At 37.3% G+C, this 16,836-nt stretch overlaps 1 protein-coding gene across 4 annotated transcripts in view; it reads left to right on the top strand.

The window, feature by feature from the left end:
* LOC5566349 (E3 ubiquitin-protein ligase MIB2) overlaps nt 1-16,836 on the top strand; it is a 125,179-nt gene that overhangs the window by 97,187 nt on the left and 11,156 nt on the right. For 2 of the 4 annotated variants that reach the window (XM_021845082.1, XM_021845081.1), the window contains 3 exons: nt 1,952-2,291; nt 13,764-14,065; nt 14,122-14,776. In XM_021845082.1, coding sequence (XP_021700774.1) covers nt 1,952-2,291; nt 13,764-14,065; nt 14,122-14,776 — 1,297 coding nt within the window. Of the gene's footprint in view, nt 1-1,729; nt 1,841-1,951; nt 2,292-13,504; nt 13,625-13,763; nt 14,066-14,121; nt 14,777-16,836 lie in introns of those variants that run through there. The other 2 variants (XM_021845083.1, XM_021845084.1) reach the window with 2 other exon arrangements.

Genomic DNA, 16,836 nt, shown 5'->3' with positions numbered 1-16,836 from the left:
TTCATGTTGTGGGGTTAGGGTGCACCAACTCGAGACAGCAAACGCAGAAGTTAGGGTTGTTTAGCTTCAAGCTACAATAATGGAATTTATTAGAGTTCTGTATGTAATAAAGGGTAATATAAATTCACAAATTTGGTGACCGTTACTTAGAAATTAGCAAGATTGGATCACGATTTCCTAGCGTTGCATATACAGTATTGACCAATAATTCTATATAAAAGATAAAACTCGTTTGTCCACAACGACGGAATAATATTGAGATTCTACTTACGAACAAATTCAGAGATATTTCTTGTTTATGCTTAATAATTATCGCGAATTCAAAAAGATTCTTAAGAAAATAGTTTTGGGAAATTTTACACTTTCACAAAGCCTAGATGACGAAGGATGTTTTGGTTGAACTCCCATCTGTCTGTCCGTCTATCATTCATCGGTAACGTCATTTGTCATCGGTCAGGTAGCGCTGTTCTGGTGAAGGTTGTCTAAGCGAGGGGTCTTGTCGGCACACATGTTTTAATGCAATATTATGCACTATTGTGGACATTAGAACCAAATTCAGCCATTTAACTTGATCAATATACTGAAAATGAAAATTGGTAGTCCAAAACGAACATCGACCGGGTAAGTGCCGGCACCAAAACAATTGTGCTGGTCCCACTCCAGAAATCTTTGCTGTGTAAATCAATTCTCATTTATTCTTCACCATTTCAAAGAATGACTCTTTCACTCTCGATTCGTATCCATACATACCTAGAAAAAACGAACAGTTGAAAAGTTGCGACAGATAAAACTTTTTCAATTCTTACTGTGTTTACATTTTGTTTACCCCGAGCTGGTGTTTTCTAAACACGATGTAAACAAAAGATTTTGTGCTTAATTACAAGTATCAATGATAATTCATTAATCGAAGTCAAAAAAGTTTAGTAAAACAATGATTTATTGGCTAAAAAAAATCATTCAATGTCATGGGTGCCGAACAGTACAATTGTGCTGGTTCGTCCCGAAAGGGTTATACACAAAAAGCAAATAATTTTGAAATTATGTATGGGAAAACTCCGGAAATTATAAAAAAAAATCAAAATGTGATTTTAAAATAAGGTAGTCCTAGTTCTAAAGAATTTGTTCATCATCATATTTTGATTTATTGCCATCATTTTACTTATATTCAAATCAATATTCAAAAAACTCATTCATAGGTAAGAAAAAAAATCCATTTAAAAATAAATTCTTCCAGTTTGTATTTTCAACGCTGCCACCCGGTAAGATCTTAAACAGGAGTAATCGGAAGTGTTTTTTTTTTTTTTCTATTTTTTTATCATCGCAAGACACAAGTCAGGACTGCAGTTTCTCAGACACGAGAAGCTTGGGGAACAGAAATGCTCTGCTGCTATATCTCACACTCTTGATGAATGTCGTTCATAGTGCCACCAAGAAATGGGACTGGTAATGCAGGAAAAGTGAGAATTCCCCTACTGCAGACTACATCGCCGCCGTCGTCGTGGTTGATTGTTAGAGGAAGCAATTCCCCCAATGATGTTGGGATGTTCTGCGCTCCGAGCTTCCTCCGCGTTCTCTGTATATGCATGCAGTCGACCAGAGTTGGGTTCGTTCACACTTCGCTGCTATGCCGTGTGTAACACTCGAGAGAACGTTCTGTTAGTCACTTCATTATCCGCCAAATGCTGCCTCGCAAGGGGAAGCAGAGATTGGTTTAAGAAAATTTTAATCTAGCTTGTGGCGTGGAGCGAATCGGTCGCGCATCGATGTAAGCTTTGTCCGTTTACGCATTTGCAGCTATTGGTGAATTTTCTCGGGTTTTCCTACGTTTATTCGTCATTAGGTGAAGTTGTAGTTTCCAGCTGCCGTTTTTTAAACCTCAAGAAAAAAAATATTTCAGAAAAATGATTCTGTGCAATGTGATAGTAATGGTTAAAACGACGTTCATTTCCAGATGATGGTGAAGGCCATGTGGGAACCCTGTGCGAAATAGGACGTTCCGGATCGACGCACTCACCGGAAAAAACAGTGGTAGTGAATTGGGACTCCGGTCATCGGACGAATTATCGGGTCGGGTACCAGAAGCAATACGATCTGATTGTGGTGGATAATGCGCAGATCGGCGTGAAACATCCGAACATTATCTGTGACGGGTGTAACAAACCGGGAATTGCCGGTATCCGATTCCGTTGCGCGGATTGCGCCAACTACGACCTATGTGCCACATGCTACGGAAATGATGTTCATGACCTAGAACATTCGTTCATCCGGTACCAGACAGCGAATTCTGTTGGGTAAGTAGATTTTATAGCCCGTATCAATTTCCCCTGTCCACTCGGATATCCAGCAGTTCTATGATGATTTTCACGGTATAAATTTTCTTTTGTAAAATTAGTGTAATAGAATGCAATACGTTGCAATAGGTTAGAAATTACGATCAACGCTCGTTAATTACCACAGGTTTACATGGTTTTGATTCCACCAAGATAGAAGCAGTTTTTGACGAACGACTTCTTTATGATCTTTTTTTTTTATAAAGATCATATTTTGAAATGCATAATTCGCATATGTGGAATCAAAATATAGTAGACCTAAGTAGAGACATTTTTCCAGATATTTTGCATGATTACATTTTATGAACTTTCAAATGTGCATGGCATTTAAAAATGTATAAAAACTTGTGTAATAATGCAAAATTTCGGAAGCTAAAATTTCAATTTTTTTTTTTATGGTGTACTCAGCTGGAGCTGCATGACAGCTTCGTTGTCTGTACTGGACCCCGTAGTGCAAATTTCTACCTCTACTTTTGCCAATATTTAGACGGAATAGGCTATGTTGCCCGCTTTAACACTATTTTGTTTGAATATTGTGCAGAAGTAGTTTTATTAAATTGTGTTTGCTTCAGTTCAGAGCTATGTTGTAGTAGTCTATGTTGACAAATTGTAGCACAAATGTCATCTCCAAGCATCCTTTGTCAATGATAGACAGAAAATGTTAATTATACAGAATGCGGTCGATAGCGATAGGGAGATCCTTTTTTCCCGAATGGAATAAAGGTTATTGAAGTGAAAAACATGAAATGTACTTCCATCTATACGCGAACAAGAACTATCTGAAGTGCCCCGTCATTGTACGTTATGTATTCTCTAGTATTTTAGTCGTTTATGCTACTAGTCTGAAACGTGATGTGTTATACTATATGAAAAAAATTCAAAATATGAAAGTGTTTGGTTTTAAATAGTCTTTATCTTCCGAAGGTCGTACTGGAATGCTAATCAATACAATACTTTTCTATGAGAGATGACTGTCTATGTTGCCATCTTGTAGTACCGAATCCAAGTTGTAAATAATTAATATGAGGAGAAGTATCAAATCTAAATGTACTGTAAATGTGTTTGGTTTGGTCATCGATGTGCTTTATGTTCGTCTTATTGTTATTGTTCTGAGGTCTTCTCAAAACGAGAATTCAATTGAATAATGTCTCAAGTTAGTTTACAGTTTGGATAGACAAAGTTATTGGTACGGTATTATGAATATATAGGGGGGCTGAAATGGTATATAATATGCGTTCGCTAAAAATTAAAAATGTCACTTACCCCTTTCTTAGTATACCCACCAACGCATATGGATCGTTTTTCCTCAGTTTGATTCCATCCGTGTCCGTGCTGATCTATGTGCTTCGGCTCCTAACACGACGTTTGATACATACGACCGACCACTTGCTCCCTCGTGATGGTTTTGTTGTTAGTTGTTATACATGAAAAAAAAGAAAGAAAGAAAGTTATTAGTATTAGGAATAAACAGGATTTAGTGAGTTTTCATTGAATTACATTTGACTACATCGCTGATTATAGTCAACGACATCGGAAACTTTATGTGTTGACTGTTGATCTAGTTTTTCCTCAGTCCCGTTGGTCAGTATTGCTAAAGGTCCTTTTTAACATGTTTATTAGTAATTGGACAAGTTGAATATTTTAAGTTTACTACTTTTGTCATGTTGGTCAATAATGATTTTGATCAGTTTATTTTATATATCTATTCATATTCAAATCTGGTCTCGTCTGTTTTCATTTAAAATCGTCGTAAATACATTTCTATGTGTTAAAAACTATACTAGAAATAATAAAGAAATAGAAAGTCATTTTTTATTGTCCGGATCCACTTTTCGGTGACAAAATAAAGCTTCATCGCGCCTAAGCCCTATCTATTTATTATAATTTTGCGAGAATGAAGTTGTTGTAGTTTTATGATACCAACATAATAAATGTGGTTTTTTATTATGATTTTAATGAGAGAAGCATAACAAATTAACATTTGTGTCACACTCTACTCGATGGATCCTCAGTCATTCTCCTCATTAGTCAATATTATAACCATTTAAACAAAATCTAACCTATCTGCATCAAAGCGTGGCTACGGCTCCTGTTACCCCGATGCCTGGTAACAGAATAACCGTTGGATCACATCCGTAAGATTGATGCATCTATGCCAGATGGTTGATGACGCGGCATTAAACAAATATTTCCTGATGTGATACCACCACGACTGGACATGTCTTTGGTTCCCATATAAGTGCTAATGGGGTAAGCCCACCCATCGCGGCAAGATTACACGTCCTAGGGGAGGGAAGCTAAAATTTCAAATTGATGGCTTTTTAAATTGTTTCTGTTTTTTTTTGGTTTCTATGAAGGTTACACAAAAGTCATCAACAGAATCTTTAGAATTTGGGGAGAGATAATCATTACAGAATGATCATAAATTAATATAGGTCTCTGACAAAATTGTGAAATTGATTTTTACAAAATCTTATACAGTATTCATATGAGTTTGTTCTACGAGTGGTGTGAGGTGATAATTGAGAAGCCTTCTCACGATTCTACCCCATTAACCCGGATGCCACTGCCCCGAATGTACTGACATTGCCCCGCGATAACGGAATTCGGGGTTATGGGAATCGTAAACTCTGGTCTGTTATGTTGCTAAGACTATTTGGCAGCTGTCGAGTATACAAACGTTATAGCACAGACAAACAGACGTTCCACTCTGCTCATTAAAAATTTATTTGAGTACTGTTGATATCGTGAATTAAGGTTGTACTTTTTATCCTTATCAATTTATTTTGCATAAAGCCTTGTTTCCAATTTTCAATGATAATGAAAATATGTTCTTAACTGTTCATAAACAATATGCAACTTTTCAAATCAGGGCAGACAATCGTCAGATTAATAAGTCATAGACATAGTCATCCAGTATGATAACTCTAGCTGGTCGTCGTCTCGTCATCGACGAAAGAATGCACGACTAACTATGATCCAAAATTGCCAACGAGCAAATTTTTCTTCATTCTGCTTGTTACTCTTACTCACAAGAAGAAGGCGTTTACTGTATATTCGCTTGCTTTGCACCAATCAACGAATGCCATCACATAATTGCTTGTATTGGCAAGTGGACTCGTTTTCCCCATGACTCTTCAATAGCTCTGTTGGTAAACGCGAGGAGTTGATGATTTTAAGATCGATTGTTCGATTCCAGACGTGTTTTGTTGTTTTTTTTTAATGCTCTTAATCTGTCGATTCATATTTTTCTTCGGTTCAGTGCTCCCGAACGAAGATTCGCCCGTAACGAAGGAATCGTATTTGTTCGTCATGACGCCGAGCCTATTTGATTGAATCTCTGCGGCAAATCGTCATCCGACGCTGGTTGAGTGATGATGACGATGCTTCTTTTAGTTTCGTCTCCGACTTTTTCCATTTTACGGTGACGATTGTCTGCCCTGTTTCAAATTTTCTGATGTGTATTTTAATGGTCGGGTATCTGAACTTCTCTTGGCAACTTACAGAGGGTAGCTGAAAAGTTTTGCCATTTTATGATCATAAAGAGAGTGTTGATCATTCAATTTAAAGGTGCTGTTTAAGTCTATTTTGATTCATAATTGTTTGATAAAACCTTTTCGGAATTTTATTTCTTTTTTATTCTAGAACTTCAATTGTATTTCTCTTAGAATTTGAGTTACATTCGGAATTTTTGAATGATTTAGTTTAGAATACGTAAAAGATGTTGATTAGAATTTTGTTGAAATTATCGCTGGATATGAAAATCTTGCGAGTGCGACAGGTATTGGAAAATAGGCTACGATGAGGAAGAGGTGTTAAAAATCACCCAAAAGTGCTATGTATGTCAGTTGTGGACTCTCCAATGTGTGCTCTATTCCTGTATGTTGTGCTTGCCACACGACATACAAATTAAAAAAAAGAGTCAATTTGTATAAGCTCTCAGGTCATTAATGTGGAAGTGCTCGTAAAATACTATGCCGAAACACAGGCTATATCTCGATTGAGACGTACCGCCAGAAAAAAAAAGAATAATGATAAAGAAGGATTTCTATTCACTTTTGTATGAAAAGTCATGAAATCCAAGCTGTCACACAGCAACAACAGAAGCTGTTCCAAAAGTGATCTGAAAATAGTACAAATCACTTTATATTTCACTAGCTGTCACCCGGAAAACTGTGATGTTTTTGATCAAAATTCGTATTTGTATGGAAAACCAAACATTTATATTCTATTTTTATATTATAACAATGAAATTTGAGCCTCTAAAAAGCATTAGTGCATGGGTGCACGACGTTAGGCATAAATACGTTAGGCATAAATACGTTAGGCATAAGGACGTTAGGCATAAGTACGATAGGCATAAATACGATAGGCATAATGGACGTTTGGCATAATGGATGTTTGGCATAATGGACGGTAGGCATAATTTCTAAAATACAAATTGAAACGAAGATGTAATCGCTACTCATTTTTTGAGTTTGGTTGTACACATATTATTGGCAAAATTTGCATCAGAGATTATCCCTTCTTTAAATTAAAAGCTGTTCTTTATTATTATACTGACGACAAAATTATTGGAGTTTGTGCTGCTAATGTTTTAATCAGCAATTTTTTCTTCTTTTATGATTGAACAGTTCATTCGAGACATACTTATTCAATAAATAATGTCATTATTGTTCTTAATACTTCCATCATAAATTTTCCCTTCTTTGAATCATAGGCTATTCTTTATACTAATACGATCAATTTATTGACTGGAAGAAAGGGACATTCTCCCAAAAATATGCTGTTTTACAGATTCTTGCTGTTCTAATAGTTATTGGAATTGAAGATGTAAATAATTCCATAAAAAAATGCACGCCATGCTAAATGCTGAATACTATGCTATGTTAAATTTGTGCTTGACTGTTAAATTAATTTACTTTTCAAACTCGACGAATTTCAAATATGGTCAAGCTGCTTTCGGCAATGCTTACAGAGGCAATGGAACTGTTTTCACTAGGGGTTACTGGGGTAATATGCACCACTTAAGGAAAATGTGCCGAAATGAACACTAAACAACATGTATGTAGTGTTTTATTACACGAATCTAGTTGATTTGGGTTCACTCTACATGGTATTGAGCGAATTTTCATCATAATCACATTAGATTGTTGTAAAATTAAAATTTTTTCAAACACTACTTTAGCGTGAATTAAGATTGATGCGGGGCATGATGCACCGCTTTTTGGGGCAGAACGCACCACAACATTGAGGCAAGACGCACCTAAACAAAGGGGCATGATGCACCACAACAATGAGGCAAGATGCACCTTCGTGTTTCAAACGTAATTTTATTTATCGTAAAAACACGTATTTTGGATGATTTTCGTTTACGAGATGATACAATTGTGCATAAATACGTTAATAAAGACTTCAAATGACCTAACTTCTATGATTGTAGTTTATTTTGGAATGGATCGTTCTGCCCCGATTAATGGAGTGCATATTGCCTCAACCGGTCGCTTAACAGAAAATGTTATGGAAAATAAAAATCGTTGTGTTTTTTCACCAAATCATGTCATCAACAACTTACCCAGTGTCCAATCATCTGTTTTATGGTTATGGTTGTAAAAATTCTCAATTCCTCGCTTGCAAAACAACAAGTGAAATGATCGGGAAAGTTACATCAGAATCGTGCTTTTTGAATTTAATGTTCTATCTCCATTTAAAGTTTTTCAAAATGTATCAAATTCTCAGGGTTTCTATTATTTGCAAAGTTTTATCAATCCGCATCGTGTTTTTCTCTCAAAACTCGTTTATTTCAGAGAAATTAACAAGGTGCGTTTTGCCCCGGCAGTGCATATTACCCCAGGCGCCCCTACGTTTGTTTGATGAGCAGACTCGGAGGGGGAATGTAACGCTTTTCCTGGCGACAAACTACCAGAATATTATTGCTGAAGAAAATTTCACCTATCATAACATGATTTTTTTTAGGGGCCTTCCTTAGCCGAGTGGTTAGAGTCCGCGGCTACGAAGCAAAGCCATGCTGAAGGTGTCTGGGTTCGATTCACGGTCGGTCCAGGATATTTTTGTAATGGAAATTTCTTTGACTTCCCTGGGTATAGAGTATAATCGTACCTGCCACACGATATACGAATGCGAAAATAGTAACTTTGACAAAGAAAGCTCTCCGTTAATAACTGTGGAAGTGCTCATAAGAACACTAAGCTGAGAACAGTGTTGTGAAAAACTCAATTTCTCACAACTCACGCTTGAGATTTTTCATGCGTGAGTTGTCAATCATGCAACTCAGCAGTCAAAAAATCATGGATGAGTTGGCTCACCTTTTTAACTCATTGTCTAGTATTTCCACAGTTTACTTACACACGGCAATAATTTCTTGTTAGTCCAGTAAAATTATGTTAATCCTTTCTAACGTAAACAACAACATTTGGGTTTCACGAGTTGTTGCCGGGTTTTGCGACTGAATCATTTTTACGGTTTGAGTTGATTGAGTTGATTTTGCGTCAAAATCTCAAGCGTGAGATTTGCGAAGCAGATCTCTAATGAGTTTGCTCTCACGGGAGAGCGTATTGACTGAGATTTTGAGTGCGAGTCAATCAACACTGGCTGAGAAGCAGGCTCTGTCCCAGTGAGGACGTTAATGCCAATAAGAAGAAGAAGAACATGAATTTTTGACTTGACTCTAGATTGTTGCCTTTAAGTTAATCATTTGCATCATATGTATTGATAATTATATGGAAGATTTCCCTTCTTTAGAATTAACGTAATTATGTAAGAGATATATAACAAAAAATGTCATATACTCTTTAAACTAAACATCTCCGTAAATATTTACGTATGGCAAATATAAATGAATATTTACAATAATGGATTGAGCTGGATTCAAGAATGATAACAATAACGATGACAACAATCTTCTACCATATCTTGCGATAATGGATTCATTGTCAAATTTCATAACACCGAAAATAGTAATTTATAATCAAACAATTAACCCACCCCCTCGTACCACTTCTAGTATGAATTTTTCACTATTTTTTATGAGCTTTTACTTGTAAAGGACACCCATCTACCCTCATAAACGTAATGGAATTTGTAAATGGACCCTAACAATTTTCGATATTAGAAGAGTTTTGAATAACTCACACGGCTCCATCCCATTACCCCGAACGCCACTACCCCGAATGGGTCACTACCCCGAAAGCCATTACCCCGAACGCTACTACCACGAATGAGCCATTACCCCGAATAGTATGAGATACAATGCAGTATCTTGTTTTGCGTGCAAAAATGATGCATGGTCATCACGTTATAGAGGATTGACCATTCATGTATGCATATCGAATGTAAACTGATATTCAGTGGTGTGTAAAATTCGTCGGTGAAATGTTCATCATATATTTTCCCTTCTTTCATATGTCAGCTATTCTTTCGAAATATCTTGTAGGCTATTATCTTCTTCTTTTTCTTTCTGGGACAGTGCTTGTCTCTCTGCACATTGGTCACTTCCGCAGTTCAAGGATTCATTCACAAATTTCATAACGCCAAAAATTGTCATTTTTGACACCCATCCACCCCCTCGTAACCATTTTGAATGGAAATTCTACAAATTTTGTATGACGTGTAACATTACGATGACAACCACCCATAACCTCCCTCAGCGTTATGAAATTTGTGAATAGGCTTTCAACAAAACAAGCATTTTATTGACTTCATTACCAATTTACCATTCTTGTACATGTGCCTCTAACCCCCGGGATGTCAAGGAACTTTTCAATACAATAAGATCCACCATCGGAGGAACTCGAACCCTTACCCTTAATATGGTCTTGCTGAACAGCTGCGTGTTCGCCGGCATTTGGACTTCTTGGTGATGTTAATATTCCTATGTTGTTTTTAACAAAGATTTTACTATCTTATGAATATAGATTGTGCGATAGCATCACGTTGTTACAGTGATTATTTACGTCATAGCTGCAAGCCGTAGCAGTTCAATTTTTTTTATAGATGACTTGATTTTACCTGCTTAATATAAGAGAAAAAAACACGTTTTCAATTTACTTAACCTAATTTAACCTAAATATATAACGCATTAATCGTGGCAATAGAAGATTGTAACGATTTTTTCGTGAAATTATTAATGATTTTATGATCTATGTAACTCATTGGTACTTTACCAGGGAGAAAGCTTCAGAATCATTTTAAAATGTTATTTTGAATTCTCTGCATAGCTTTCTTCCTGGTATTACAACAGCTAGTCCATATTGGTACAGCATACAACATGGCTGGCCTGAAAATTTGTTTGAATATCAAAAGCTTGTTCTTAAGACAAAGTTTTGATTTTCCATTAATAAGAGGATAGAGACATTTTACATATTTGTTACATTTGGCTTGAATGCCCTCAATGTGATTTTTGAAAGTTAAATTCTTATCTAGCATGAGCTCTAGATACTTAACTTCATCTGACCAATTTATTTGAACCCCTCTCATCATGTCTACTTAAAGGTTTCAAATAAAGAGCTTTTGGTTTATAAAAGAATATTTTTAGTTGAGTTTTGGAAGCATTAGGAGAAATCTTCCATTTTTGCAAGTATGAAGAAAAAATATCCGAACTTTTTTGCAATTGACTACAGATGACATGCATGCTTCGTCCTTTGGCGGAGAGGCCTGTGTCATCCGCAAACAAAGAGTTTTAACATCCCTAAGGTAACTCAGACCTGGAGTTCTGATAATTAACCTGAAGTGTACGATTTGACAGATAACTTTGAATTGTTCTAACAATGTATGTTAGAAAATTAAAGTTTTTTTAATTTTACTATCAAGCCTTCATGCCAAACACTGTCGAATGCTTTTTCTATGTCTAGAAGAGCAAGACCAGTAGAATAGCCTTCAGATTTGTTGTAACGGATCAAACTTGTTACACGTAAAAGTTGATGAGTGGTCGAATGTCCATGGCGGAATCCGAACTGTTCATTGGCAAAAATTGAATTTTCGTTGATGTGGACCATCATTCTGTGAAATGACCTTTTCAAAAAGTTTACTGATGGAGGAAAGCAAACTGATTGGACGATAGCTAGATGCTTCTGCAGGTTTTTTGTCTGGTTTTGAAATTAGAACAACCTTCGCATTTTTCCATTTGCCAGGAAAATATATTAATTGAAAACATTTGTTAAATATATCAACTAAGAATGATAAGCTTCTTTCTGGAAGTTTTTTTGATTAAAATGTAGAAAATTCCATCATCGCCAGGAGCTTTCATATTATTTAATTTTTCAATAATAGTTCTCACTTCATCCAAATCAGTCTCCCAGGAATTTTTGAAAACGTTCTCTTGATTGGGTATATTTTCGAAGTTCTGAGTAACTTGATTTTCAATCGAACTAGTAAGTCCTAAATTAAAATTGTGCGCGCTTTCAAGTTTTAAGCTTTTTCACAATTAGTTAGTAATAATTTGTTTTCCTCTTTCAATGCCGGTTTTGGCTTCTGAGGTTTTTTTTAAATTTTAGATAATTTTCAAAAGGGATTAAAGCCAGGGTCCAATTGAGAAATCGTAAATTTTTGTTTCTTAATTGTGAAAAACGTTTTTTGATTTCTTTCTGCAAATCCTGCCATATAATTTTCAAAGCAGGATCACGAGTGCGTTGAAATTACCTTCTCCTCACGTTTTAAGACGTTTTAAGTTTAAGATCATCGTTTATAATCACAGATTCAAATTTTACTTCACATTTTGGTTTTGGTGAAGGAACTGATTATCTAATATGCACCATTATTTATTTGATCGGCGGTTATTTCGAATATTTACAGTCCTCAGCATTTTTTGCAATAGGGTAGAGGTACCAGTTATGAACATAATGGATCCCTATTTCGCCATAGGTGACTTTTCGTCTTGCAGTTGTCGCCTATCACAGGTTACCTCGGGGTCCGAAAAGTGTCCAGAATACAGTAACCCTATTCATGACAAAATATGAAGAATGATATATGCTTTGATGTTAAAACTAAAATTTTCCCCTGTTCCCTGAAGCATCATGATTGGCCAAATCGGACACTTTTTTTCAATCTATCATAGGATAATCCATTATGAGCTTAGAAATAAAAAAAAATATCGCAAATTTGAAATATGCTTCGAAGAGCTGGAGATTGATGCAAAATGTTGTTTTAACTCCTTCAAGATAACTTGCAAAGCACGCTGCCGTCATTTTGGATTAGCAATGCATAAGATAAACTGCTTGGTTTCCTATACCGTTAAGTCACCATTAATCGTGCGGCCTCCATTCACCGTGCACATATACAGATTCCTACAGAATATTCATACAATTTCACAAATTATTTTTTTGCCCGCAAAATAAAATAAAACCGACGAAATGAAGACGTTCTTATCACAATGCATTATGAAAAACTTAGTTTATGTAGTCAAAATCGTGTGAATTCTGTTTGATAATTGAATTTGTTAACACTCTTAGTAGAAACGCCGAAAAATCACATTTTTCATTTTAACGTTAGAGTATCAAATTTTTCATAATTTCATCAAGTTTTCGCTGTAGATACATTTAGCAAGATGTATTTCATTGTATGAACCTTGAGATTTAATGCAAATTAGAATGTTTTATTGTGTTTCACTCGAAACAAAAATGCACGGTGAATGGTAGCTTGACGGTATAACAATTAGTTTAAGTTTGAAAAGGGGCACTGACATGTAAATTACAAAAGTTTTGTTCCTTTATACTTCCACTTGTTCTAATTGATGAGCCTTCATTATATTTTAATCATGTCCGTAAAAAAACAACAATCTCACCATTACCAGGCATTTTTCGTTACAAACTGCCTCTAAGGGCTCAGTTTCATGATGGGAATTCCAGCTGAGTTTTGTTGTTAACATCAAAGACTACTTGCGGTCTCTGTTCGCACACTACGCTGAACGCAGCTGTAGCATATTGTTCTCGGGATTTCCCCCTATATGATTCACAAAAGAAGAGAAAAAAAAAACTTGCCAAACTTGCTTTCGCCTTCAGGAACTGCGCAGCACATGCTCATCCTCAGCGAATACCTTCATTATTATAAACAGTTTGGCGTTTTGTTGATCGCGAAAGAAGAAAGTTAGCCTGCTCCCTCAAATCATTGCACGTCTGACCAGACGGACGATCCTGTGTTTCATTAAATGGTTGCAGTTCAGCTCGCGTTTATCTAGCGGCAAGTTCAGTTACCAATGTTGTTCCGCTTCGTTGCCTACACGTTTAATGATCGCTTTCAATTTTCACCATAAAACCCTAGCGGAGTTTAGTCTGTTTGCGGTAGGTGTGAGGGATTCCATTGTCCGCATAAGGATTTTCTCTTTTCTCAAATCACCGCTCGTTCAATTGAACATTTCGTGCTTTGTGGAAATGAATGAATAATTTATGACCTTTGTTTTATCTTTCTTCTCATCCGCAGGGTTCGCGTTCCGCCACGGAAGGGTGCCCTCAAGATACAGCTGAAGGGAATCTTCGTCGGCGCACGTGTCGTCCGAGGGCCGGACTGGGAATGGAATAACCAGGACGGTGGACCAAACAAAACCGGGCGTGTTATGGAAATTCGTGGATGGGATAACGAATCTTGTCGCAGCGTAGCGAACGTGTCTTGGGCGTCTGGATCTACGAACGTATATCGGCTTGGTCACAAAGGAAACGTGGATCTACGTTTTGTCCAGCCAGCGGTCGGAGGATACTATTACAAAGATCACATGCCAGTGTTAGGTAAGTTGGAATAAGAAGACAGAATGTTCCGTACTAATTCTTTGTGTGTCCCACAGGCCAACCGGAGGAGCAGCAGCCGGTTTCGCCACCGGTGCGCTCACACTTCAACGTCGGCGATCGAGTCCAGGTGGCCATCCCGGAAGAAAGGCTCATGTCACTGCAGCAGGGTCACGGAGGCTGGAATCCGCGGATGGCCGAGTATCTGTCGAAGATAGGCATTGTACATAGGATCACGGACAAGGGTGATATTCGGGTTCAGTATGAGGGTTGTGCCAACCGGTGGACGTTTCATCCAGCGGCCCTCATCAAGATCTATAGTTTTAATGTAGGAGATATTGTAACCTTCATCACGGATGCGGTCAAAATGCAGCAGCTACAGAAGGGCCACGGCGAGTGGGTGGAAACCATGCATAACGTGCTGGGGAAGTCTGGAAAGGTGATCAAAATCTACGGCGACGGTGATCTGCGAGTGCAACAGTTGGACGACGATTTGGCCTGGACGGTGAATCCAAAGTGTGTCAAGCTGGAACGTTCGTTGATATCGCAGGCGACGGCAACCGAACGATCGAACAGTATGATGGATTTGAGCAATCAGCGCACTAACGAGCACCATATAACGCCCCTGTCTGGATTGTCCGGAACGTCCGCCGCTGATAGACTCGTCCGTGAGGCTGCCCAAGGCAATATGAATTTCGTGCAAAATTATCTCAGGTAAGAGTCTGTTTTCGCCTATGCATTCCATTTATTTAGTTAATACATACACTAGATCAACAATTTTACGCTCGGTTGGTAAACACATCTCTCGGTTGCGCCCAATGTTAGCCAAATCCATTTGATCTGCCCATTTGCCCATGCCTTTTTACCGATCCGATGTTTACATGGTTGCTGTCCGACATTCTCAGACCCTTATCTCCCAGGATTCTCCTTACAGTATTTCCTCGGGGAAGGCCCAGTGCATATATCACTTACCACATGTAGCAGAAGTAGCCTAGGCAAATTCCTTCTCCTTGCTGACTTAAACAATGTTACAAGGGACCATCCTCGGTAGGGCTAATCCTCTGCAGAAAACTCTTGGTCGGCGACCCATAGGCATTGCTATTCTAGCATAATGTGAGTGACAGACGTAGTTACTGTATCCTGAGTTACTCGGCATCCGCACACATTCTCTGGATTATATTGTCAGGACTCAGGAGTATGTGGAAGGCATACGATCTCTCTCAACAATGAAACGCGGGCAATCGAACATGACATGCTCCACTGTGTCCTCCATTACAATTGGGACACCATGTTCTGACGGGAACTACGATTATCTTTTGTCATCGATCACTACCCCAAGATGCCTAAGGGATTAGGGTGGGGCTTATATCCAAAAGTCTTTCGTAGTCAGGATTTACAAAGTGGAAAATGATCATCGGTCCCAAAATAACATCCTGTGAAAAAATGAGAATTTTTGGTGAAGGTTTAGAGGTGGCGCAAAGGGCGTATGTGCAGTTTTCCCATTTTAGTGAACTCTTAAAAATTGTGGTATGCTTTTTAGCTTGTTTTGGTGATTTTAAGACCCTTAAGGGCAAAAAATCACCTCAAAATTGCGATATCTCCACTCCTTTATATGATATTTGACGAAATATATATTATTCATGCGATTTTTGGCCCTTGAATAGGTTACAATGACTTATTACTATGAACCCGAATAAGAATAGCTGGGGAGGATTCCTATCCTTGTAGAATGGAACAAAGAGCAAAGAAGAATGATAGAAAGAACAAAGAACACAGAAGAATGTGAGGTGGGGTGGGTTAAACAGGGGAGAGGGTGTAACTGATGATATTAGAATCAACTATGGAGCCCTGAAAATATCTCGGTTGGATGTATGAGATGTGATTATATGCAAGTTTAACACTCATTTAGTATTTTAGAATGTCCGTTTTATATAACTCCAGCAATTGCTTTTATAATCTGAAGGAAATTACAGAGGGGCCCAAATCCATACAGGCTCAAAATCCGGACAAACGAAAATGCAGATGAAGTTCAACACATTGTTCTACATCTGTATTTGAAATCGATGTGTATAAACAACAGCAGAAAGAAAAAAAATCGGTAGTCAAAATTCAAATTAGTGCACGAGCTTCTATAGGCTGCAAGAGATAAAGCACTTCAGGTTGAAAACCTCTCAAATAAAACCAAAATTAAGTAGTCACAGTTCTGAAACATATTTTTTAGGACAGAGCTACATGAAGGAATTTTCACAGGATGTCCTATGTATATATAAATAATTATATAAATTAGTTATGAATTTAATAGATACTGCGTGAGGCTGAATTTCCACTATGTAAATTTTGCAATGGTCCCTTTCGATATATTGCTATCATCATTCAGAAAAAAAAACAACCAAACGATTATTGAACTAAAGCAGTAAAGTGACGTGCATTTATCTATATCTACCAGGAGAATAATGATGAAACTTCGCATGGAATTACGGACATTTTAGCCGTTATTGAAGTTTTTCCATAAAGTCCAATAAAGTTGCAATAAGTTCCAATAAAATTGTATACATGGGTCGAAAACTAGAGATGGTTAAAAAATTGGTGCTCTTCCCCTACTTGAAGAAAAATTGCTCGAAATATTTCTGAAGTAGGTAATATTAAATAGAAGTCAAGGGGTCGGACCTGGTGTAGTGGTTAGAACACACACCTTTCACGCTGAGGATCTGGGATCGAATCCCATCGTTTTCTAGATTCCTCAGTTACGCTCAAGACATCACTAGTTTCACCCT

Source organism: Aedes aegypti, chromosome 2 (genome assembly GCF_002204515.2).
Source record: "Aedes aegypti strain LVP_AGWG chromosome 2, AaegL5.0 Primary Assembly, whole genome shotgun sequence".
In the NCBI taxonomy this organism is placed as follows: Eukaryota; Metazoa; Arthropoda; class Insecta; order Diptera; family Culicidae; genus Aedes; species Aedes aegypti.
Note: the sequence above shows the minus strand (reverse complement) of the source record. Positions and strands in the feature narration are given on the sequence as shown.